The sequence below is a fragment of the Hylobates moloch genome, unplaced genomic scaffold, assembly GCF_009828535.3.
Source record: "Hylobates moloch isolate HMO894 unplaced genomic scaffold, HMol_V3 SCAFFOLD_9, whole genome shotgun sequence".
Taxonomy (NCBI): domain Eukaryota; kingdom Metazoa; phylum Chordata; class Mammalia; order Primates; family Hylobatidae; genus Hylobates; species Hylobates moloch.
The window spans coordinates 38,585,503-38,610,713 of NW_026652284.1; the positions used below are offsets into that span (position 1 = coordinate 38,585,503).

Here is a 25,211-nt window from a genome sequence, read left to right on the forward strand (position 1 = left end):
TTTTTTTGTTTTTTTATCTCTAAATTCAAAATAATTACCTCAGCTCCTCTTCTCCCATGAGGTTTTGGTAAGGCTTAAAACACAAAACAAAATGAAGCCTTCCATCGTGGATGTTCCCGTGTGCGTTTAGATGTGAGCCCTTAATAAGAGTCCACACAGCTGAGGCTATAGGGTGGCCTATGATGCCAATTATGGCAGCAGAGCAAAGGAACACAGTGTTTTATATTCTTTGAGTTATTTCATACAAAGAGGCTTTTTTTTTTCTGAAAGCAAAATCAGTGAGTTTTTATTATTTGTCAATGTGGGAGAAAAAAAAAGAGACCTACAAATTGGCTTTCTCTCTGACCCTCTTTGGGAACTCACAGCACAGCGTTTGATATTTCAGAATAATTGCAAACTATACCGCTAGGTTGGTACTCCATTTGGGGTTCTAAAATGTTTAATTCAGTAGGTCATGATTTGTCTCAATATGATACACAGAGAGATGTCTTAAATATGCATATGCCCTTTAGGAGGCTGAGGCAGGAGGGTCACTTGAGGCCAGAAGTTAGAACCAGCCTGGGCAACATAGCAAGACCTGTTGCTACAAAATAATAATAATAAAATAATAAATTATCCAGACATGGTGGTATGCACCTGTAGTCCCAACTACTTGGGATGCTGAGGCAGGAAGATCGCTTGAGCCCAGAGGTTCGAAGCTGGAGTGAATTATGATTGTGCCACTGCGCTCCAGCCTGGGTAACAGATCAAGACCCTGTCTCTTAACAAAAATGTGCGTATGCACATACACATTATAGGCAATTTGTTTAACTCTTTGTCAAGCAATTTGTTGCTTAGGTACACATGAAGTTTCAGCTGTCTGAGATTAGCGACTATGGGGCTGCTACTCTAGCGTCACTCACTCAGGATATCCCTTAGTGCACTGTTTCCAGCCGGTAGGTGGGACATGAAGTCAGCTCCCCATCTTCCCTTTACCTTCTCTGACTGATAGGGCGGACTAGCCTCCCTGCCTCTCTGCGCCAATATATGAGGAATGTGGGTCTCCTCTGCCATCTGAGTCCTTGAAGCCCTCAGGCTGGTTGTTTGTCCCGGCAACCTGGATTATCTTTTCTCCTTCCTCTCAGGTGAAGCAATCCTTTTTCTCTCACTCACTAGAACGAGCAAAAGTCATTTCTCCAAGGCTCTCCTGTCGCCCCAGTGCTAGCTAGGTGCCTCATGTTATCCTTTTCCTTCAGCAAGGATGATGAGAGACTGAATTCACAGTCAGTAGCCAGACTATATGTAAAAATAGAATTTTGACCCACAGCCTGCAGTCACCTGCCCAGGAAACCAATCCCTTATCTATGATAAACAGCCCAGGAAACCAGCATGCTATAAATCAGCTTTCAGGAAGCCAGACTTCTGTATCTAGTAACAATCCAGGGAGCTACACAATCAATTCTGTAACAATCAGAATAGCCCCAAATAGCCAGGATTTGATTGATAACTAAAGGCTTCCCTGAATTTTGTCTACGGTTCCAACTTAAGACCAACCAGAGAGAGCCAAATATGCACCCTCCTCCAATCACATAGGATGTCCTGCTTCTAGTTAGCCACCTCTAGCTTCCTTAGGCCAACAGCCCCCACTCAGAGCATGCCTGAAGCCTTCTCTTCCTATTATAAAGCTTTCCTACTCCTCTGCCTGCCTTTAGAGTGTCTGCCAAAACACAAGTGACAGTGGCTGACTCCCTTGCTATAGCAAGCTTAGAATAAATAGCCTTTGCGTTTCTCACTTCATTGGCTTTTATTTCCACAATAAGAAATGTCACCTGTTGTCTGGGCATGGTGGCTCATGCCTGTAATCACAGCACTTTGGGAGGCCGAGGCAGGCAGATCATGAGGTCAGGTGATCGAGACCATCCTGTCTAACATGGTGAAACCCCGTCTCTACTAAAAATACAAAAAATTAGCCAGGCCTGGTGGCACGCACCTGTAATCCCAGCTACTTGGGAGGCTGAGGCAGGAGAATCGCTTGAATCTGGGAGGCAGAGGTTGCAGCAAGCCAAGATCATGCCACTACACTCCAGCCTGGGCGACAGAGTGACATTCTGTCTCAAAAAAAAAAAAAAAAGTCACCTGTTTTCTTTTATCTGTATATTCAAACTTGAAAAACAAGGAGATCTAATCAAAATGCATTAGGACCAGTGAGAGATTATACTCTAATGCTACTAATTTCCTTAGCGGTGTTGTTAGAAGTATTGCAAAGAGAATTTGCTGCAATAGCATTACAGTCCCATGGTGTTTGATGTAATAACCTCATCTCAGCACCCAAGGGCATCCCCACCATCCTGGGATATTGTTTCTAAGGCAGATTACACTGCTACTCGTCTTATCATGTTTAGAGTATAGTTATGTTTTGGCTAAAATTTAAGCAAGCTGATTTTATCTCTTAAAAATAAGATACATAATTCTTCAAATAATAACTAATGACAAGCATATTCTTAACCAATTAGATAAAATTTAGTACACAGTATACTAATGCACCATTGTTATCAATTCATTCTAACTCCAATTTAATACACAGACTTTGCCAAGAATAGCCTTTCACGGCATCCCTTTTCTCAATTTAGAGTCAGAAACTTTCAAGGAATGTATAAAACACTGGGACTTTTCTCAATTTCCATTGTCTGTTTTCTCGATGCCTCTTTTTCTTAACAGCTAGTCACAAACAGTTACTTACCTAATCTTGCTTATGTTACACTGAACCCTAAGAGTTGTTGTTTTGTTCACATGTTAAAAACAGCTCTTCCTGCGTTTCCTCAAAAGTGTGTTTTATTTTGCTCATGTGAATTTATCTTTTCCTATATTGATGTGAATATATTCTTGATCCCCTTTCATCTGCTGTTTGCTTTTGTAGCTAGAGTGTTTTCAAACATGAATCTACATAAGGGCTATGGGCTGAATGAACTGTTGCTCCCCACAATTCCTACTCGGAAATTCTACTCCCCATGACCTCAGAATGTGACTGTATTAAGAGACTGTGTTTGGGCCTTGAAAGAGATAGTGAAGTTGAAAAGAGGCCATTAGAGTGGACCCTAGTCCAATTTGATTGGTGTCCTTATAAGAAGAGGAACTTTGGAAACAGAGACACCCAGGATGCATGCCCACCAAGGAAATGTGGACAGTGAGAAGTTGGCCCTCTGTAAGCCCAGGAGAGAGGCCTTGAAAGAAACCAAACTTGCTGACCTTGATCTTGAACTTCTAGCCTCCAGAACTGTGAGAACAGAAATTTCTGTTGTTTAAACCACCCAGTGGTACTTTGTTATGGCTGCCCTTGCAAATTACCATTAGTGACTTTCCTTTGTAAATCCCCTTAATGAAATGTGTACTAACTGCCTCAGCAAAAACATTTCTCAGAATGGTCCTATTTTCTCACATAGAAGAAAATATTTAAAGCTCAAACCAATTATGATTGATTAGAACAAAATTAAAATGGTTTAGGTCAAGCTTCAAGTATCACTTGTATCATCATCTGAGCGTGTCATGGGATTGAGGATATACTAACCAAGTGATGCAAGGAAAGTGTATAGGCCAAGAGGCAAAAAGAAATTAGGTCAACAAGAAATCAATATACGGATTAGCAGAGTTTGATTCAAAACGTAAAATATGCTGATAATTTTTTTTTACTTTCTACTGCATATCTCTAGCATGTGGAATATCATTACTTTGAGTTTGATGATCTCTTAAAAATGAATTTGAAAGACTAGTAAAGGGTTTTGCTGGCTAACAGGATTTTCTTTCTAAGCATCACTAGATGGTTGGATTACATATTACAAGATTTGACTAGTCTAGGAGAAAAGGAGGTAAAAGTAAAAAAAAATTCAATTATTAGAGATATATAGAAAATATGAGTGGGCTGGGCATGGTGGCTCATGCCTGTAATCCCAGCACTTTGGGAGGCCAAGGCGGGCTGATCACCTGAGGTTGGGAGTTCAAGACCAGCCTGACCAATATGGAGAAACCCCATCTCTATTAAAAATACAAAATTAGCTGGACGTGGTGGCGCATGCCTGTAATCCCAGCTACTCGGGAGGCTGAGGCAGGAGAATTGCTTGAACCCGGGAGGCAGAGGTTGTGGTGAGCCGAGATCACGCCATTGCACTCTAGCCTGGGCAACAAGAGCAAAACTCTGTCTCAAAAAAATAAAATAAAAGAGTCAAGAAGGATTGAACAAACTGAGCATATGCATTTAATAGCACCCCCCACCTGAAACCTCACTTAAATGACGATACAAGAATAAAATGGCACAAATGGTATTTTTTAAAGGAAGACAATAGCAGATGAACAGTGTCAGCATGTAATTTTGAAAGTGGAAAACAAAAGTAGATGATTTGGTGGATCTAAGACAGCAGAAACTGTAGTAATTACAGAGAAGCTTCCAAAGAAGAAATTCAAGGCACCTGGTACTACAGCAACTCAAGAAACGGCATGGCCTCAAAGAATAGACTTATCTATGCTGACATTTTAGGGTCCCCAATTAAGCAAACAAACTGGCTTGACAATGCACCCAACATGGAGGCCTGTCAGACATAGGCCCTGCCCTTTCACAAGATGTCCAATTGTTCTCTCAATTTTATAGGACTTACAGCCAAGGATCACCAAACATTAAGGAGATTTTTAACATGAAAGATGAACAAAACAAAAAGAATGATGTAGCTTGGGGGAAATCGAGAAAATGTAGGGAACAAAATAAAAACAAAATAATATCTCTAATATACTCAGAGCAATAAGAGAAGATGTGTGTCTGTAAAATAAGTATGGGATACTATAAAAAGGAACAATTGAAGACCCAGAAAGGGCTCTCAGAAATTAAAAAGTGTGATTTGCAGAAATAAGAATTTAAAGCAGTATTAGAAGCTAAGTTAAGGAAATCTCCCAGAAGGAAAAACAAAAAGGCAAAGATGGAAGATAGAAAACATAGGATGATTAGAGGCTCAATTTAACATAGTTGACATTCAGCTAAAAAGAGTTCCAGAGAGAATAGGCAAAAAAAAAAAAAAAAAAAAAAAAAAACAGAAGAAATGAATAATATTAGAAGATAGTTCACAATAGAAAAAATGTGAGTTTTCAGGTTGAAGGGTGCCACTGAGTACCCTGACTTTACATTAAGGCATATTGCCATGAAATTTCAAGAAACAGGAAAGAAAGAGGTCTTAAAATCCTCCTCATCATCATAGCTATACTTGCATATAGTGCAAGCACTTTTCACACATTTAATTCTCAAAGGGACTCTTGAGAAAAGCTTTATAAACTAAGGCACAGAGATAAGTAATTTGCCCCAAATCACACAGCAAATAAGTGGCAGAGTCAGATCTCCAAACATGCAGTCCAGCTCCAAATTTTATACCCCTAAACACTATACTATCCTGACTCTTATAAAGCTTCTAGAGAAGGAAGGATTGGAAGAGGGAGAATCTAAAAGTCATCAGGTTTCCAACAGCAACACTAAAAGTTATAATGTAATGGACTAATCCTTTCAAAATTATGAAAAGACATTCCTCTTGGCAATAATTTTGTGGATATGACACGAAAAGCACAGACAACAAAAGCAAAAATAAACAAGTGGGACTACAGCAAACTAAAAAGTTTCTGCACAGCAAAAGAAACAACAAAATGAAAAGCAATCTATGGAACGGAGAAAGTATTTGCAAACCATATGTCTGATAAGGGGTTAATAATCAAAATATGTAAGGAACTAATGCAACTCAATAGCAAAATAACTGAATAACCCAATTTAAAAATTGGCAAAGGACCTAAGTAGACATTTTTTCAAAGACCTACAAATGGCCAACAGGTATATGAAAATGTGCTCAACATCACTATTCATCAGAGAAATGCGAATCAAAAGGACAATGAGATATCACCTGTTAGGATGGCTATTAGGAAAAAAATGAGGTAACAAATGTTAATGAGGATGCAGAGAAAAGGGAGCACATGTACACTGTTGGTGGAAGTGTAAATTGGTGCCATAATGGAAAACCATGTGGAGGTTCCTCAAAAAATTAAAAATAGAATTATTATACAATTCAGCAGTCCTACTCTAATTACATATCTAATGGAAATGAAATCAGTAATTCAAAGAGGTATCTGCACCCCCGTGTTTATTACAGCATTATTTACTATAGCTAAGATATGGAAACAACCTAAATGTCTATCAACAGGCAAATGAAGAAAAACTGTAGTATATAAACACAATGGGATATTATTCAGCCTTTAAAAAGAAGGATATCCTGCCACATGCAACAACATGAATGAATCTGGAGGACATTATGCTAAGTGAAGTAAGCCAGATATAGAAAGACAAACACTGTGTGATATCACTTACATGTGGCATCTAAAAAAGTCAAACTCATAGAAGCAGAGAATAGAGCAGTGGTTGCCTGGGGGTGGGGAGTGGGAGAAATGGGGACATGCTGGTCAAAGAGTACAAACTTTCAGTTATAAGATGTATATCAATTCATTGATATACATTGCCCTTTGCCTTGTTCGCTTCGAATATATTCAATCTCTGTCTACTATATATTTTTAAAATAAAAATAGTATCACACTAGATAACAAGCAAAAATTTATAAAACAAAATTATTTACTAACTAAATAAATTTACAACCTAAATACCTAACTATACATACTCAAACCTTCAATCAGGTATAAGAGCTTGAGACACTTTCAGAATTCAATTTTACCTGTGGTGTGTCCTTCCTCAGGAACAACTAGAATCAGTAATTAAGGAGCCCAGTACCAGGCAGAGGCCAAGGGGAGTTCCATGGCCATCCTTGTCTAGCAAATTCAGACAGTAACTGATCCAGATCAGAGCAAGGCAAATGGCTGTGGGAGGGTTATCTTCAGAAAAAGAGAAAAAGCAAGAAAGTAATCAATTTATAATGTTTTTGGCAAAAGGTAGAATAAAAGCATCAAGGGATTTAATAGCACTCTTTCAGAGTTAGTGAAGAAATAGTATGAAGTGCATTACAAAATAAAGCCAATGAAAAGGGGACAGAAAAAAAATGCTGCATGTGACATGAAGTGTAATCATTACAACTCAAGTCAAGTATGAATGATACCTGATTGTCATAATATTATAAAACCTGAATGTGAATTTGCACTGATATGAAAAATTCGTGAAATTAACTGTATTTCAAGGATGGAGAAGGAAGACATTAAATTGTTTAATTGTTAACCTTCTATAATAGATGAGTGATAATGCCTCAAATTAATAAATCAAGAATAGCAATATAACATGCTATTTAGATATAAGCAGGTTAACAACAGAAGAAATATTTTAAATAATTAGCCAGGAGTTAGACTGAGGATTGGGGAAGAGTTGGAGAAGAGACTGCAATTCTCATTATAAGACCTGTAATAATATTTGACTTTAAAAAATGTTTATTTTTTAATTGAACAAAAACATTAGTAAGAAAAATAGTTAAATAAAAATGAGTTAGGCTTTAGTTTGCTTCTCAAGAGAAAGACTTTCTGCAGGAAGTCAATTTTAAGAGAAGATTTTACAAATAGGACTTAATTTGATGTTACAGAGAAAAGTACAGCATCCAGGTGGCATGAGCAGGCTGTCTGGAGAGATGAGGAAACTGCTCCTAACTGGATGCAGGTCTGGGATTCAGGAAAGCTGGGGCATGATGTGGGATTCATGAGGTCAGAACTGGGAAGTCCATTTATAGATGCCTAGAGTGAAAAATATAGCTAAGGTGTAACTCGTGAGGCACATGCTGAGATGGCTTTATGAAGCCATGTGCCACTGTAGAAAGAATCAAACCTGTGCTTTCTGAAGTCTCTTTTGCCACAAGAAGAAATGGGAATTAGAAACAGGTGTCTTTCAGGCAACCAACTGAAATACCAATGCGATTAGTTTCTCTTTCGGTTTTATGAAATAGATGAGTTTAGAGTCAAGGGAGTAATATTTCAGAAGAGGCTTTTAAAAATGTAGGCATTGCCTGCTGTTTGTGAGCCTTCAAGTTTTCTGTTGGAATTTCCTAAAAACTGAATTATTTGCCATTGAAGACAAGTGGGTGGTATTAGTGTAGAGAATATTCATATTCTCTCTCCCTCTCCCTCTCTCCTGCACACTCATACACTGATATGATCTGAATGTTTGTGTCTCCCCCAAATTCATCTATTGAAATTTGACTCCCAAGGTGATAGTATTAAGAGGTAGGGCTTTGGGTGATGATTACGCCTTAAGGGCAAAGCCTTCATGAATGAGATTAGTGCCCTTATAAAAGAGTCCCCAGAGAGTTTGTTTGTCCCATCCACCATTTGTTGAGGCAGCTAGAAGGTACCATCTATGAACCAGAAAGTGGCCCTCACCAGAATTGAATCTGCCAACATCTTGAGTTTGGACTTCTCATACTCCAGAACTGTGGGAAATAAATTTCTGTTATTTATAATCTACCCAGTTTATGGTATTTTTTTTGTCCTGAACAGACACACACACATGCCAAGTGTAATTAGGTTTGATCTTTAATTTCCTCTAACCATGTGAATATTATATTACGTGATTCCTTGGTTTGTGCTTAAAAACAGCATTCTTAGGTCCCATCCCAGATTTCCCCCCAGTGCCCCTAAAAGACCCTGGTTTTTCTTTCCAAAGTTGGAAAACACCTTCAAGCACATGTCATCAGGTTTAACTGGTGGAATCTTTTGGTTCCCTCGGTTTTCCCTACTTGTCAAAGATGTTGAACTGTCTTGGAGGCATGCCCTTTGCAGGGCAGTCACCGGGGAGCATATTGCTCTCTAAGCACCTTGCAAGTGCTCCTGACCAGCACCCACAGTCACAGGTACCCAGTAAATCTCTGAGACTGGGAGGCTGAGGTACCTCACAACTGCTCTTTTGCTCGAGGGGAGCAGGGCCTCTTGAGTCCACTGCAGCCTGAAATCACTGTGCCTAAATGTGACCTTCTCTAATAATTGAGGAGGAGATAGTACAGAGGGGTTTTGGCACCACCTGTGCTGACCACCAGACTCTGGGATTTAGGCTCATTAACCACACAAGGAGTCATTTCATCATCCCTAAACTGAAGAAATTTCAGCTAGATTAACAGTATGGTTCCTTCCCAATGTAAAATTCTGTAAGAAAGTATTGAACTCAAAAGAGAAAATAAGTGACTGTTTTATAATCAAAATAGACTAGATAGTACTGAGTTAGTAGTACTAGTTAGGACTGAGCATGTCTGGTGGCATATTAGGGCATGTGTTCAGAGAGACCCTTCTGCAACCAGTTTGCCCCTTTTGAGCACGAGTCTGTCATCCAGCACATGTATGCCACATATAACAAGGAAAAGCCAAAACATTTTTTAAAAAATTATTACTATTCACAAAAAGTACCTTGGCAACACTTCCCAGGGGAGGCTGTGGGTGAAGGGGCAGGAAGGGCAACGTTTCATATATAAAAGATAGTCTATTCTTAAGTAAAAAATGTTAAATTATATTGAGTGATGCAATCACTTTAACATTTTTCCCTAGGGCTTTGTGCCCTATTTTAGTAACAAAAGATCAGCTGTTTCCAACCAAGCCCCTAAATCAGCTTTAAAGAAATAAAAGAATCTTTTAAAATACCAGGAGAGAATAAAGGAATAGGTTGTCCTTATAAGGCACCAATAACCTCATTTGAAAAGTAATTTTATGTGTTAGAGGAGCAATTCTCCCCTTGTCTGTGTGACAATTTAACAAGAATCTAACAGAATTATCTATCAACTTGAACAAGTGACAATATCCAGAGTGAGTGTTGGCAACTGAGGTGCATTTGGGAAGATATGAACATACAGCGAAATCCTAGGGTGCATTTTTTTCTTTTCCATGGTCTTGGGGTTTTTTACAAAATGATTGTATGCTCTCGATCTGTGGATCTGACGAAGTAAGGGCTTTTGAATGTCTCTTTATTGAAATGCGATCTTTGCCCTGTTCTTCATGAACTGCCCACTTGGGATGAAGTAATATGGAACCTAGTTGGTGGACAGAGCCCCAAACACGGATAAATGACCAGGACCACGCCAAGCTGGGCAGTGGCAGTAGCAGGCGTAGATGTGGTCAAACTATGCCCCCAGTTGGCAAACAAGATGAACTCCCTTTGGCTCAAAAGTTAAAAGCAGAACCAAGAGGCCCTGCCAAGGTGAGGAGGCAGTCACGCTCACTGTGTCCTTGGAAAGTGTTTCAGAATCTGTTTTTCGGCAACCAAGTCAAAGAACAGTTTTTGAAAACAACTACAACTGGAAATTCCTCCATCTGACCACCAACAAGACCACCTAGCACCAACCAGCCAACCAACCACCTGGAATCAGCCAATTAACCACCAGAGACTGGTGATCTGGGGCTTAAAGGCCATCCAGCCAACATTCTTCCTTGCTCCCAACACTCCTCACCTGCCCTGCCCTGCAGTTTTGGCCTTTATCATCTCCTTCTCCCCCACCCTTCCTGGGAGTGCACTTTCCAAAGTGGCATCTCCCCAGTCTGCAGATTGCTTTTGAAAAATAAAGTTCTCCTTTGGCCTCCACACATCTCATTGGTCTTCCATTAACAATATTAACACAAATTAATGCATACACGTCATAAAATTATAAAATCAACCAAAATCTCTTTCTTGCCCTAGAATATTTTAATAACTAGTGTTTTCACATGATATAAAAAGTATTCCCTTGTTTGGCTGGGGCTGGCACCATGTTTCCACACAAATCTCTGTCTATATCACAGCCCTCTGGCTCTGCAGCCATCCTGACTCTACATTGCCTTCTTATGTGGAATCATGAGTTTATAAAGCAGGACTTGGTAAAAAGACACTCTACACATTATCTCCTGCTTTGCTCTAACAAATAATCATTTTGCTTGACCAATTCAAAAGAGAGAACGATGATTTACAAAGAAACTCAATCCATCTTCAGAATATGCTACTGGTTTTCCATTTTTCTATCAAAATCTGCTTTCTGTTTTGTAACTTATTAGTTCTAGTCCCATGCTCTTGAGTCACTGAAAATAGATCTGCCCCTGATTCTTGTTGGAATCAGCTAACATGTTCCTCCCTGTCCATGAATCCTTATACTCAACTATTTCATCCATTTCTCATAGAACATAGAAATGATTGTAATTATTAACATTTCAAAATTCTGATGTATCTGTACAGCTTTGTCTCTGTCCTGAAGTAGGAAAGCTGTTTTTATGCTTGTCTCCTGATGTAAATCCATCTTAGTTTGCTGCTCAGATCCTCACCTTTGCCTTCTCCCCTACCCACCCTACTGTCCCCCACCTCCACTCCTAATCAACACCCAGTGTGATGGTGCAGACTGCCCAGAGGATCTTCCACAGGCTCTACCGTCACCTGCCCCGCCACTGCTCGTCTCTACTGGTCATAAGCTCCCTTTCTGGCAGGGGCTAAGGCTCCCTCATAAATGAGAAGTCAAGGAAATATTTTTGTTTGGCTGAATTCTAAACACTAGTGCATTTATTTGTTTTAGTTTGCTGTTAATTTTATATATCAAATCCTCCAATGGATACTTTTCTGGTACTGTTGAGTGTTTAACTAATATTGACCATCTTTAATGGCATCTTTGTAAGGAACTCTGTTGAAAGGTGAAATTAAGTCTGTGATTTCTGTTCCCATTTAGAGGCTGGAGTGTCACATGGAACTTACTACAGTGTACTAATGTAATCTGATCAACAAGATCAGCACTCTTCTTAGGTTGTGGTTTCAAAAAAAAAGTCTTTAGGCAAAACTTAAATTTTGGAGAGGGTTATTCTCTGAAGTTTCTAGGAATTATTGAAATTGTTATGTTGCAAAACATAATCATGAGATTTGGGGATTTTATACCTGTGACAAGAAGTACCAGAGGAAATTGAAATATAAGCAGTCTAGATAAGGCAAAAAATTAGTTCCTTTCTGAAACAAACCTCAAAAAAACAAGAGTCATTTTGAGGTGCTCCACCAAGCCCGTTTTCAGTCCAGTAAAGTCAGAATCTTCTCTCTAGTCTTTAGAAAGAAACTGGAAGTTAATCCGAGATGAAGGCCTTGCAGTGATGGATAAAGCCAAAGGTCTCTTCCTGCCTGAGGATGAAAACCTGAGGGAAAAAGGGGACTGGAGCCAGTTCACGCTGTGGCAGCAAGGTGAGTTTCTGACTTCTAGGTGGTTCTCTGAAGCCCAAACCTGATGGGAAGTGGGTACTGACAAGAGTCTTCTGGTGATACTTCCCAGAGCTGGGATTTCCAGGCTTAAACGAGGGGCCCCAAAAAACCTAGATTTTTGAAATCCATTCATTGTTTTTGAAAACTGCATCTGAGCCCTTATTTGTATGTGTCCAGGTATATTGCTGTGTGTATATATCCATGTGTGTATTTGGATAAATATTTATGAATAGTGTTCTGATTTTTCCAGTCTTTCCTGTTGAATGATGTGTTACTGACAATAACCCTACTGTGTAGGCATAACTGAAAAGTCTAGCAGGTGTTATCAATGTGTCAGGAAGTTATGTCCCTGAGCATCATTTGCTCCTATAAAATGGAGGCGACGTTGCATGGCAAAATGATATCAACACAGATGATGGTAAAAATGGTAACACACCAACTGGTAAAAATGGTAACACACCAGAGTGACAAGACAATAATAACTGCTGTCTCAGCTCTTCAGGAATAGGAAGTGGTTCATATCGAACTTCATATTTTTTTAGCTTAACCTAGGTACAGACACACATATGGAGCTCCAGCGTGTGTGTGTGTGTTTGTGTGTGCGTGTATGTGTTTTCAGTGGATTGATATATTCATCTATCTTTAAAATGAGGAGCATTTAAGACCAATTTTCTCCTTGAGAAGTGGAGTTAGCCTGGGTTAACAATAACTATACAAAAGTAAATTTATTTTGAAGACTAAACAGCACGTGCTGCATATCTTCAGCTACAGAAAACAAATTCAGATTGTAATATGCATCTAATTTACACTACAGCACAAATAAGGACAGTGGAGTGGTTTATCTCAATTATGCTTTCAGAATGGTTTCTATGTAAGAATAAGAGGAACTACTTTAGTAATGTTTTCAGGGATACTTCCATCGAAAGAGAGAGAACCATGAAAAATAGTGACTATCCACTTTTTGCCAAGAAGGTTTTTTTAAATGGAGCTATACAATCCATATGTGGGCAATATGCTAATTTTCCTCTGACATGTCACTAAGATGAGTCCGTTCTATTGGCACTTATGTGTTCACCTCGTACTTTAATTCCATTAACATCCTTATGCATCATAGAACCTACTGGGCCTCCTAGAGCAATGCTTCAGAATAGCAGGCATCCTAGTACTAATTTCTAGAAACTGTAGTTTCTGCCAAAAAAAAAAAAAAAAGATTTGATAAAATTAATATTCAAAGTATTATAAGACATAAAAAGCATTAAGCAAGAAAGAAAATAAATTATGGAGTCAATAATTTTGTTGGAGGTAACATTTTGTCTTCTACATTTTCACATAGGTGGAATATACCTGATTTTCCGTGAACTACTCAACTTCTTAGAATGTATTTTACTTTCTTAGTATCTTTGTTAAATTCTTATTCCCATTGAATGGAATTTACATGTTCTTTCTTTCTCTTTCTTACATGTGATAGAGTTGTATCTACCCTGTTGTTTAAAAAGCTCATAAAATTATTTCTCACTTACATGATTATGATCATATTTTCTAATTCCTGAATTTGTATTTTCTCTTCCTTCTCCTGTTTTTTTTGTTTTGTTTTTTGTTTTTCTTTTAAATATTTTGATTGGAATTCCTTAGTAAATTTATTTTCGTTCTTTTTTATTAATAATAGCATTTAAAGCTATGCACTGACCTACAGTTACAGGTTTGGATGTATTCCCTACACTGTAATATATGGTATTTTTACCTGAGTTATTTTCAAAAAAAGACTGCATTTCTGCCCTGTTTTCCACATTGACTTAAAATGATCTATATGTATATATGTCTGTGTGTGATTGAGCATGTGTTTTCCAATCTGTTGTAGTTGCTTCAACATTGATTGATTGATTGACAGGATCTTGTCTTCTTGCCCAGGTTGGCATGCAATGGTGCAATCGTAGCTCACTACAGCTCCAACTCCTGGGCTCAAGCAATTCTCCTCCCAAGTAACTAGGACTACATGTGTGCATCTACATACTCGGCTAATTTTTAAATGTTTTTATAGAGATAGGGTCTCACTATATTGCCCAGGCTGGTCTTGAACTCCTTGGCTTCAAGTGACCCTCTTACCTTGGCCTCCCAAAATGCTGAGATTACAGGTGTAAGCCACTGCACTCAGCCTGCTTCAAATTTTAAAACTGAATTTCTAGTTTTATTTTATTGTCATAAAGGGATAAAATTCACGTAGTTTCCCTTTTAGGAAGATTTTTTAAAGTTCTTTATGGTCTTTGGTTTGTGATTCCATGCTTCTAGTGGGGGAATCCAGTAACTATTTTCTGGAAACAAATTCATAGTGCAAAGAATAAGTTTGGGGCTCGGTGTGGTGGCTCATGCCTGTAATCCCAGCACTTTGGGAGGCCAAGGCAGGCAGATCATTTGAGGTCAGGAGTTCAAGACCAGCTTGACCAACACGGTGAAACCCCGTCTCTACCAAAAAGACAAAAAATTAGCTGGGCATGGTGGCACGTGCCTGTAATTCCAGCTACTCGGGAGGCTGAGGTAGGAAAATCACTTGAACCCAGGAGGCAGAGATTGCAGTGAGCCGAGATCATGCCACTGCACTCCAGCCTAGGCAACAGAGCAAGACTGTCAAAAAAAAAAAAAAGAAAGAAAGAAAAAGAAAATAATAAGTTTGATGGCAAGTACTATCGTAGCTTATGCAGAAGCAGGATGGCATCCATCTCAGGTGCTGTGGTTCAGAAATAGAAGAGAGGAATTCTGGAGTGGAAGGGACAGGGGTGGACATGGTAGAGAAGGAGGTGAGAGACCAGTTTGCTTAGTGACACTGAGAGCTCAGATTCAGAAAAAGGTGATGAATATCTGGCTCAGTAAAGACTTAGCTGTTTTCTAGTTAGCAAATCATGCTGCTGGGTAGTGGAATGCCTAAGGCTGAGGCTGGAAGTTTTTGTGAAGTAAAATTATGGTAGGTCTCTACTATGGACTGAACTGTGACCCCCGGAAAATTCATATGTTGAAGCCCTAACCCCCAGTGTGACTGTATTTGGTGATAGTGCCTTTAAGGAGATAGTTAAGATTAAATGAGGTCATAAGGATGAGGTCCTGACCCAATATAACTGATGCCCTGATAAGAAGCGGAAGAGACACTACATGTGTTAGTCTGTTCTCACACTGCTATGAAGAAACACTAGGTAATTTATATCAAAAAGAGGTTTAATTGACACGCAGTTCCACATGACTGGGGAGGCCTCAGGAAACTTAACACTCATGGTGGAAGGCACCTCTTCACAGGACAGCAGGAGAGAGAATGAGTACCAAGTGAAGGGGGAAGCCTCTTATAAAACCATCAGATCTCGTGAAAACTAACTCACTATCATGAGAACAGGATGGGGAAAACCACCCCCATGGTTCAGTTATCTCCACCTGGTCCCTCCCATGACACGTGGGGATTATGGGAACTGTAATTCAAGATGAGATTTGGGTGGGGACGCAGCCAAACCATATCATTAGGGATGAGAAAAGGATGTGTGAGGACACAAGAAGAAGGTGGCCACCTAAGAGCCAAGAAGAGAGGCCTCAGGAGAAACCAAGGCTGGCCACACCTTAATTTTGGACTTTCAGCCTCCAGAACTGTGAGAAAATACACTTCTGTTGTTTAAGCCTCTCAGTCTGTGGTATTTGCTTGCGGCAGCCCTAGCGAACTGATACAGTCTCCAAGTAGTTTCATTAGGACTCAACTATGTTCCTTTTTAAAGAACTGGCTTTTTAGAGTTGAAGGAAAAAAAACAGAATCAGTAAATATAAATAATGATTTTGTTCCCCAAAAATATGTTTTTAAATTGTTATGTGAATATTATGGAACATCTATTTTGCTCATATTTTAATAAGTGCCACCAACAGTGATTAAAATATGCCACACATGGGCAGTCATTTTTTTCTTCCAGAGCCCATGGGAAAGGTGCTAACTGACTCCAACAGCCTTTCTGAATAAGCTGAGGCTGAACCTCTAAGTCCTTCTCAACATGGTGTTCTAGGTGGCTGCTAGCAACTGATCAGAATTGTCATTGCAAGATGGAACCTGTTGTTGCCCCAGAAGTAGAGCCTTGAAATTTATAAAAGATACAACCCAGGATACCAGCTCCATGAATAGCCCTCACAAAGTGTATTCATGTGTAAGAAGTGATATATTTAAATGATTCTTTCAGATTTGCATTGGCTGTTAGATCTCTTTCTAGAGCTATTTTCCCAAAGAAGCAAAGTTTATTACTTCTTGAGAGTTACTTTAACGTTGGTGAGAAATAATCAAACAACAACAAAGCCGCAGTGAGTTGCAGATGCTGGGCATTCCTCTTCAGGCTGAGTTAACTGGTTTGCTCCTGCACAGCTGCCTTCCAACTTACAATGCAACGAAATGAGAAATTATGCTTTAAGGAATAGGCTTTGGAAACCAACAATCCTAGGTTAGAGTCCTGGATGCACTGCTTGTTAGCTGTGTGATGTGTGCATGTCCCTGAATCTCTGAGCTTCAAATCCCTCATCTGAAAAATGGCAAATAGTGCCTCAATTATGGGGTTGTTACTAGGATCAGTGAGCACTAGATGAAAAACTTGGCACAGTTATCCAATATATGATAGTAATATTATATTTTTATGGTCTAACAATAGCACGTGATGTAGTAACATTAATGGAGAGGTGGTCTGTGGTCTGGTTAAGAGCATGAACACTGGGTCCAGTCTGGCTGAATTGAAATTCCTGCTCTGCTGTTTACTATGTGACCCCTCTGTGGCTCAATTGCCTTTCTATAAAATACAACACTAATCGAGCCTCTATTATGGCATGTTGTAGACATCAGGTTAGGCACTCTCATCATGCAGAGTGGTTCCTGGCCTGTGATGAGCATCAAGGAACTGTTGTTGCATTCCTTGGACCCTCATGATCAGGTGTGAATAGTTAAAATGACCAGTGACAGTGCATGAATGCCCAGAGTCTACTGCACAGAGAATCTGCGTTTACAGACCAGAAAGATAAATGTGTCTAAAGAGCTAGAGGTGTTCTCTAATCCCTTGAAAATCTCAGGGGCACAACCCATTTGGTTACCCATTCATCACCTGTCATTCAGGTAAGGCACATCTGTTCTCCAGGTAGCACATGCTCAGCCACCTGGTGCTTGTGAGAACTCCAGGCCACCTCTGGTTGCTCCCCAAGCCACCAGTTTCACTTAACTGCTGCCTGGATGGCACAGAGCTCAGAATCGGGGACTCCTGCCAAGCAGCCCCAGGCCCTGCATACCAGAAGCCTTGGAAAGCCTGGGCTTAAAAATGCTTTACGATGACTCATAGGTTTATGTAATATTCACCCAAACTGACATTTATTGTTCATTTGGGGAACTCCATTAATAACTAAAAATAGCAATTAACATTTTATTCAATTAAGAGCCAAAAAGGTTACTTAGAAAAAGCTAAGTTGTTTTCTAAAACATTGAGCTCCATTTGATTGGGGTGAATACCTTTTAGTTGCATTTTTTGTAACTCTTATTTTATTCTCAGTGTATGATTGTCTTAGGACACAATTAACATTAATTAAATAAAATTAAACTCAGCTTTAGATGTAGCAGTCTCTTGTAGGAATCTTGAATAGGGAATCAAAATATCTTTGACTTTTAAAAATCCCATTGTTTTACTCCCCCGTGAGAGCAGATGATACTGTGTACATTCTGAGCACATCTTCCCTAATAAGCAGGAACTTTATAGAGTGTAAAGAAATTTGCATAGTTCAGGATACTTAAATGACATGTCCCAGAATCTGTGCTCTTGACAGTCATGCATAGAATATGTCCCCTCTCAAAGACGCCTTCTTCATTTAAATCCTATTCTTTATCATCATATAAAGGATGATCTGGATATTGAAAAAGACATTAAATTCCAATAAAAATAGTGTTTTGGCAACTAATATAGTCCTAGAAATGCATTTCTAGGTTAGAAATATAATATAAGCTATTTTCCTTCTTTAGGGGATGTGTTAGTTTCCTGTCGCTGGTGTAACAAATTACCACAAAACTTAATAGCTTAAAACACAGACACATTTATTATCTTATGGTTCTAGAGGTCAGAAGTCTACAATAGATCACACTGGGCTAAAATACAAGTGTCACCAGGGTTGTATTCCCTCTGGAGGCTCCAGCTTCTAGAGGCTGCCCACATTCCCCGGCTTGTGGCCCCCTTCCATCTTCGGAGCCAGCAGTGGCCAGTCAGGTCTTTCTCATGCTGTGTCACTCTGACACTCACTCATCTGCCTCCTCCTCCCACATTTAAGGATGCTATGATTACCTTGGGCCCATCCGGGTAATCTTGGATAATCTCCCTATTTTAAGGTGAGCTGATAAGAAATCTCAGTGCCACTTACAGCCTTAATTCCCCCTTGCATGAAAGGTAACATATTCACAGGTTATGGGATGAGGGTATGGACATCTTTTGGGAGGTGACTATTATTTTGCCTGTCACAGTGGATAAAATAAGTACAGTTGGCCTTTGAACAACATGAGTTTGAACTTCATGAGTCCACTTCTGTAAGAATTTTTGTCAATATATTGGAAAATTTTTTGAAATTTGCGACAATTTGAAAAAAACTTGCAGATGAACCTTATAGCCTGGAAATATTTTTAAAAATTTAGAAAAATTGGGCATGTCATGAATGCATGAAATATATATATAGGTACTAATCTATTTTATCATTTACTATATATATACAAGTCTATTATAAAGAAATAAAATTTATCAACATATGCATGGAAGCACTTACAGACCATGCATAGGACCATTCATAGTCAAGAGAAGTGTAAACACACATGAAGAGGCAGTGTCAAATCATAACTCCACTAAATTCACTGCAGTACAGACTATACTACTGTAATAATTTCATAGCCACCTCCTGCTGCTGTTCGGCAAGCTCAAGTGTTTTGAGTATCCACTTAAAATGCCATGTGATACTGTCATCTCCATGTGAACAGTTCCTGTCTCTGGTAAATTGCATATCACGGTAAAAAGTGGTCTCTTATGGTTCTTGGGTATTTTGCCTTGTGTTTAATGCAATGCTGCAAACCTCGAATAGCACCATGGGACCTATACAAAGAGCAACTAGTGATGTTGGAAATGCTGCCAAGAAGCAGAGAAAAGTCATGACCCTACAAGAAAAAGTTGAATTGCTTGATATGTACTGTAGATTAAGGTCTGTACCTGGAGTTGCAGGCCGTTTCAGACATTCAATTCATCCTGTAAACAGATGATGTAAACTTATGGTATCGATAAAATATAGTACAGTACTGTAAAAGTATTTTCTCTTCCTTATTATTTTTAATACCTTTTTTCATCTTACTTTATTGTAAGACTATAGTATATAATACATATAACATACCAAATATGTTAATCAACCATTTGTGATATAGAGTAAGGCTTCCAGTCAACAGTAGGCTATTAGTTGTTAGGTTTTGGGGGAGTCAAAAGTTATATACAGATTTTCGGCTGCATGGAGGATCAAAGCCGCTAACCCCTGTGTTGTTCAAGGTCAACTGCCTTTAACCTGCGTCTTGTTCGTTAGACATTCTTAGTCAAATAGTCCAACACCGAGTGGAGAATTTGGATCCCTGCTCTGCCAGTCACCACCTATTGGAGCAAGACACGTCTTCTGTATTGGTTAATTTTTATTTTTTTCCAATAAGCCTTTTGCATTCCTACTTCATCTTCTCATGTTTACTCAATCTTCTGATTCCTGCAATGAGGATGACATATAGCTCTCACCTCATCTAAATGGGATAAGTTTAAGCTTTACTGTGATTTGTTTCCAACAATTATGTTATTTGTTCTAGGAAGAAGAAATGAAAATGCCTGCAAAGGAGCTCCTAAAACCTGTACCTTACTAGAAAAGTTCCCCGAGACAACAGGATGCAGAAGAGGACAGGTACCAAGAGTGTCGTGCTGGAGAGAATACAATTAATTGTTAGGAATAAGGGGGTGTTGACCTTTACAAAGAAATGGCTGTTTCCTTTGGCCCAGTGAATGCCTCTTTTTACATGCGCTTTTTACTGAAACATAATTTTTTGTGGTTGACATCAGAATTGAGGGTGGAAAATGTTCAGTGTTTATCGCTTTGTGGAAAATGTGAGTGCTTATTTTTAGTTCCTTCACAAAGAAATAAGACTTGAATATAAATATTAAATCTTACAAAGGCTCTAATCCAAATTGACAGTAATTTTGTACTGTCACCTTAACTTAGCAGTTCCTCCTCACCCTGATAAATAGCTGAACGGAGTGTCATGTTTTCTATGCAGATCAAATATTCCATCATGCATCCAGGGACTCACGTGTGGCCGCACACAGGGCCTACAAACTGCAGGCTCCGAATGCACCTGGGCTTGGTGATTCCCAAGGAAGGCTGCAAGATTCGATGTGCCAGCGAGACCAAGTATGTGTCCTCTGTTATCCGTCATATCCGTCACCTCTGAGGATGAGAGTTTGTTACAACAGAGCTGTGTTCCTTTGGATTACTTATCTTCTTTTGTAGCTGAAGTAGACTGGAGCAAAGTGATATTAATCCAAACTCTTGAGTCTATATCCCTTCTTGGTGCTTTCTATTAGCCTGGAGACATTGCCCAGATCTAGGGCTGCCCTCCTCCATTATTTCTCGGCAGAGTACTTATCTAGTTGAGGAGCTGCCTTGTTTCTCTCTCCGGGTAGACAGATGTGCATTCAGAGTCAGCCAACATGCATTGAGCTCTGCAGATGTTATGCATTGTGCTTCCTGCTTTGCAACTTGACTTATTCATAAATACAAGAAGTCCTCCTAACTGAAGAACTCACCCCATGATATTTATATGTTTTGATCTAGAGGAGATGGTATGGTGCAATGGAAGCTGGCTGCCTTTTTCAAATCCCAGCTCTGCCACCTAACCTGTGTAACCTTGGCTAGTTACTTAATCCCTTCAAACATCAGCCTTCTTGCTTATAAAACTGGCAGTGATAACATCTACTTTGCAGGGTTGTTGTATGGATTAACTGGAATAATGCCTACAAGGTGCTCAGTCCGTGTTCTGGTATCAGTAGGGACGTGATGAATGTTAGATCTCCTCTCCCTCCCTTGCGTGTTACTTTCCTAATCATGACAGGTTTATTCATGATCTTTTGAACAAACCATACTTGCTCTGGCTTCTGTACCCATGATGCTGATAATCCCTGTCCCTAGAATGCCCATCTTTTCACCTGTCCAAAATAAACCTATTACTGAGATCCAATTTAGTTTTATAAAAATAGAACCTCTCAGAGTATATATCCTCAGTAATCCTGTTCCCTATCTTCTATTACTCTTTATTCATTAATATATATTACCTTTATCTCCATAGCAAGCTGTATGTAAGCTCCTGGAGATCAGAAACCAAGTTATTGTTGTCTTACACATTTCTTATTGTCCTTAGTAGAGATCTGAGTGGAGGATGAGTGTTCAGGGGTCTGCAGAATTGTCTATTTGGTTATTGGCAGATAACTGCCCTGGGCAGCCCATGGTGCTGTGGGAAATTCAGAGATGACTCAGAAGGGGCCGTCCTCTGCTGGGTGTGTCTGCTCAGGAAGATAACACAAGACTGAAGGCCATAGGGGTCATAAAAGAGGTACTGCAGATGGCCTCTCCACAGACAAGCTAAAAATACTACAGATGGCTCCATGAGCAGGAGCCTCACCTGCTCACAGACACCCAACTTGCAGAGTGGCAGTTTTTAAAGACAAGAAGGATTCGGACATTGAAAGCTAAAGAAGGGTATTCTGGAACAGTATCCGTTAAAGGCACAGAGGCCAAAAATCATGGCCACATATGAAGAATATTGAATAATAGTTCAGCAGCCAGCAGTGTATGGTACATAAAGAATAAGGTTGCAAAGTAAAAGAGTCTTTTAGAAACTAAATCATAGGAGGCTCTGAATCCCAAACTAATGGGATCAGACCTTTGTTAGGAAGTTACTGTGGAACCCACGGGTGAATCCTGTGGGGACAGTGGGAAGAACAATTGGCAGGCTGTCACAGCGGCCCACTCAAAAGATAAACAGAGCTGGAATTGGGATGCTGGAAAGAAATGGAGACTAGAGAGCAGATGCAAGAGATATCAGGTGACTCTTGAATGTGTGGTACAGGAATGGGGCATCCAGGATGCTGCTGCAATTACAGTCTTTGGACAGTGGAGGGTGGCGATGCTTGAGCAAACCTTGGGAATTTGGGAGGCATGAGACAAGTTCAAGGAAAGGAAAATGAATTTATTGCTTGTACGTATTGTATTTAGTTGCTATTGGAACACACTTGTAGAACCATCCAGGAGGTGGCTGGAAATAGAGACCTGGCACTCAGGGGAGAAGGTAAGTCTAGAGATAAAGATTTGAGAGTCAGACTTAGCAGGAACTTCTAGAGGAAGCTTGAGACTATCGAAGGATGACAGAAATGAAAAGGTTCCATGAAAACATCTGTATTTAGAAGACAGAAGGAGGAAGGGGAAGCAAGAAGGAAATGGGGCAAGAAAGGCAAAATCGGGTAGACCAGGAGGAGGAATCAGGGATCACTGGACAGGTAGAAGTTTCTTCAGGCATGGAATGAATCTTATCTTACATTGGGAACTCGGTTTGGGTCTTCAGGGTCTCTCTGCCAAAGTGAAAAGGAGCAGGGACACATTTGGGGATGCAAGGAATTCAGAGAGGAGGTGGGAGAATGCTGGAGCAGGCAGAGATTGACAAGGTAACTCCTTGGAGATCGCGTGAGAGCATGAGGCAGTGGAGATGGAGAAGGGCACCCAGCCTCATGCCTCAGTGCTCCTTAGGCTTTTATGGCTTATTTGTTCTCTCACCAGCTCACTCGCTCTCTCCCTCACCTCCTACCTCCTATTTTCCTCCTCCCTCCCTTTTTTCCTTTCTGCCTGCCTGCCTCCCTCTCTCCCTCCCTCCTTCCCTCCCTGTCCTCCCGCCTCCCTGCCTCCTGCCTCCCCTGCCTCCTGCCTCCCTGCCTCCTGCCTCCCTGCCTCCCTGCCTCCTGCCTCCCTGCCTCCCTGCCTCCCTGCCTCCTGCCTCCTGCCTCCCTGCCTCCTGCCTCCCTGCCTCCCTGCCTCCTGCCTCCCTGCCTCCCTGCCTCCCTGCCTCCTGCCTCCTGCCTCCCTGCCTCCTGCCTCCCTGCCTCCCTGCCTCCTGCCTCCCTGCCTCCCTGCCTTCCTGCCTTCCTGCCTTCCTCCTTCTCTTCTGTATTCTGCTTGTAGATACTTGGAACAAAATCACTAGAGAAAAATCCACTTAGGGCCAGGCAAGGTGGTTCAGGCCTATAATCCCAGAACTTTGGGAGCCCAAGGCAGGAGGATTGCTTGAGGCCAGGAGTTCAAGACCAGCCTGAGCAACACTGTAAGACCCTGTCTCCACAAAAACAAGTTTTTTTGTTTTTGTTTTTGTTTTGTTTTTTTGTTTTTGTTTTTGAGACAGAGTCTCGCTCTGTCGCCCAGGCTGGAGTACAATGGGGCGATCTCAGCTCACTGCAAGCTCTGCCTCCCGGGTTCATGCTATTCTCCTGCCTCAGCCTCCTGAGTAGCTGGGACTACAGGCGCCCGCCACCACACCTGGCTAATTTTTTGTATTTTTAGTAGAGACGGGTTTCACCATGTTAGCCAGATGGTCTCGATCTCCTGACCTTGTGATCTGCCTGCCTGGGCCTCCCCAAATCCTGGGATTACAGGCATGAGCCACCATGCCCAGCCACAAAAACAACTTTTTAAAAAATTGCCCAGGAGTTCAAGGCTGCAGTGAACTGTGATTATACCACTGCACTCTAGCCCAGGTGACAGAGCAAGACCCTGTCTAAAATTTAAAAAAAAAAAAAAAAAATCTACTTAGGCATAGGCAGGGAGAGGAAGAGAGATGGAAATAAGCCTAGTCTTCAGTGGCCTGAGGCAGAAAGAGAAGGCCAAGATTGGAAGAATGGGTGTGGCAGTCAAGAATGGGAGCAGGTGGATGGTGCTAGGAGGCTTAGCACAAAGTCACAGAGGTCTCAAGATGCATGTTGGGCATGGTGGCATGGGCCTATAGTCACAGGTACTCCAGTGGCTGAGGCAAGAGGATCACTAGAGCCCAGGAGTTTGAGGCTGCAGTGAGCCATGACTGCGCCACTGCACTCCAACAAACATAGTGAGACCCCATCTCTTTAAAAAAACAAAAAAACAAATGCAGGAGTGATGCTGGGAGACCTGCCCCAGGAGCACATTTGTAGGTGCATTCCCCACCCCAGGCTCCCAGCAAACACCTTGTGTCCATGCTTGATAAAGAAAACAACCGCCAACCCCTCCCCTGAAGCTTAAAACATAATTAGGTTAACCATCTTCACCTAGCAGAGGCAGAGGAGGGTTAGAAGGACTACTGCAGCCCACTGAGAGGGGGATCTTGATGAGAACATTAACTTGGCAGCCCCTCAGTTTCCGCTGAGGTAAAACACAGCCTACTTTGTGTGACAGGAAGGAGCTGCTGATAATAATAATTTGCAGATGGTGTATTTTGCAAATCCACAGTGATTATTTAAAAGTGCTTGCAACTCACCTGCCTATTATTGGGCCGGGGGACTGCAATGCTTCTGTCATCTCCTCCCTGAAGAGTTGCTGAGCACAGGGGCCCTTCTGCCTCATCATGACTGCTGGTCAGCAGCCCTTCTCCATGTTCTTTCTGTACCAGCTTTACGTTTTGTTACATTCTCATCCTTAATATTTCTTAACTCAAGGGTGGTTGAGTTGGGCTTAGCACTTCATTACAAAATAGTGCTTTTCATAAGAGAAATGGGTCAATTAAAGTGCTGTGCAATGCTTCCAGTGAAAAGAGCTAGAAATCTGATAGTACACAGTTTATAAACTCTGAGGACAGAAAGAGTCTAGTGTGAAATCTGGAAGTTCTGTGCTATGATTGTAGAAATACTTTTGGCATGGAAAGAAAAACACACACACCAAGAAATCAGCTTTCTTGTGCTAGCCAAAGGCAGCAATTTTTCAGAATGTCTCAACTTCTAAA

General features: G+C 40.6%; 1 protein-coding gene across 12 annotated transcripts in view; it reads left to right on the forward strand.

Moving 5' to 3' along the window:
• ASPH (aspartate beta-hydroxylase) overlaps window positions 1-25,211 on the forward strand; it is a 221,502-nt gene that overhangs the window by 183,428 nt on the left and 12,863 nt on the right. For all 12 annotated transcript variants that reach the window (XM_058444607.1, XM_032759687.2, XM_058444603.1 and 9 more), the window contains 3 exons: window positions 12,010-12,145; window positions 20,016-20,107; window positions 20,478-20,611. In XM_058444607.1, coding sequence (XP_058300590.1) covers window positions 12,010-12,145; window positions 20,016-20,107; window positions 20,478-20,611 — 362 coding nt within the window. The remainder of the gene's footprint in view (window positions 1-12,009; window positions 12,146-20,015; window positions 20,108-20,477; window positions 20,612-25,211) is intronic.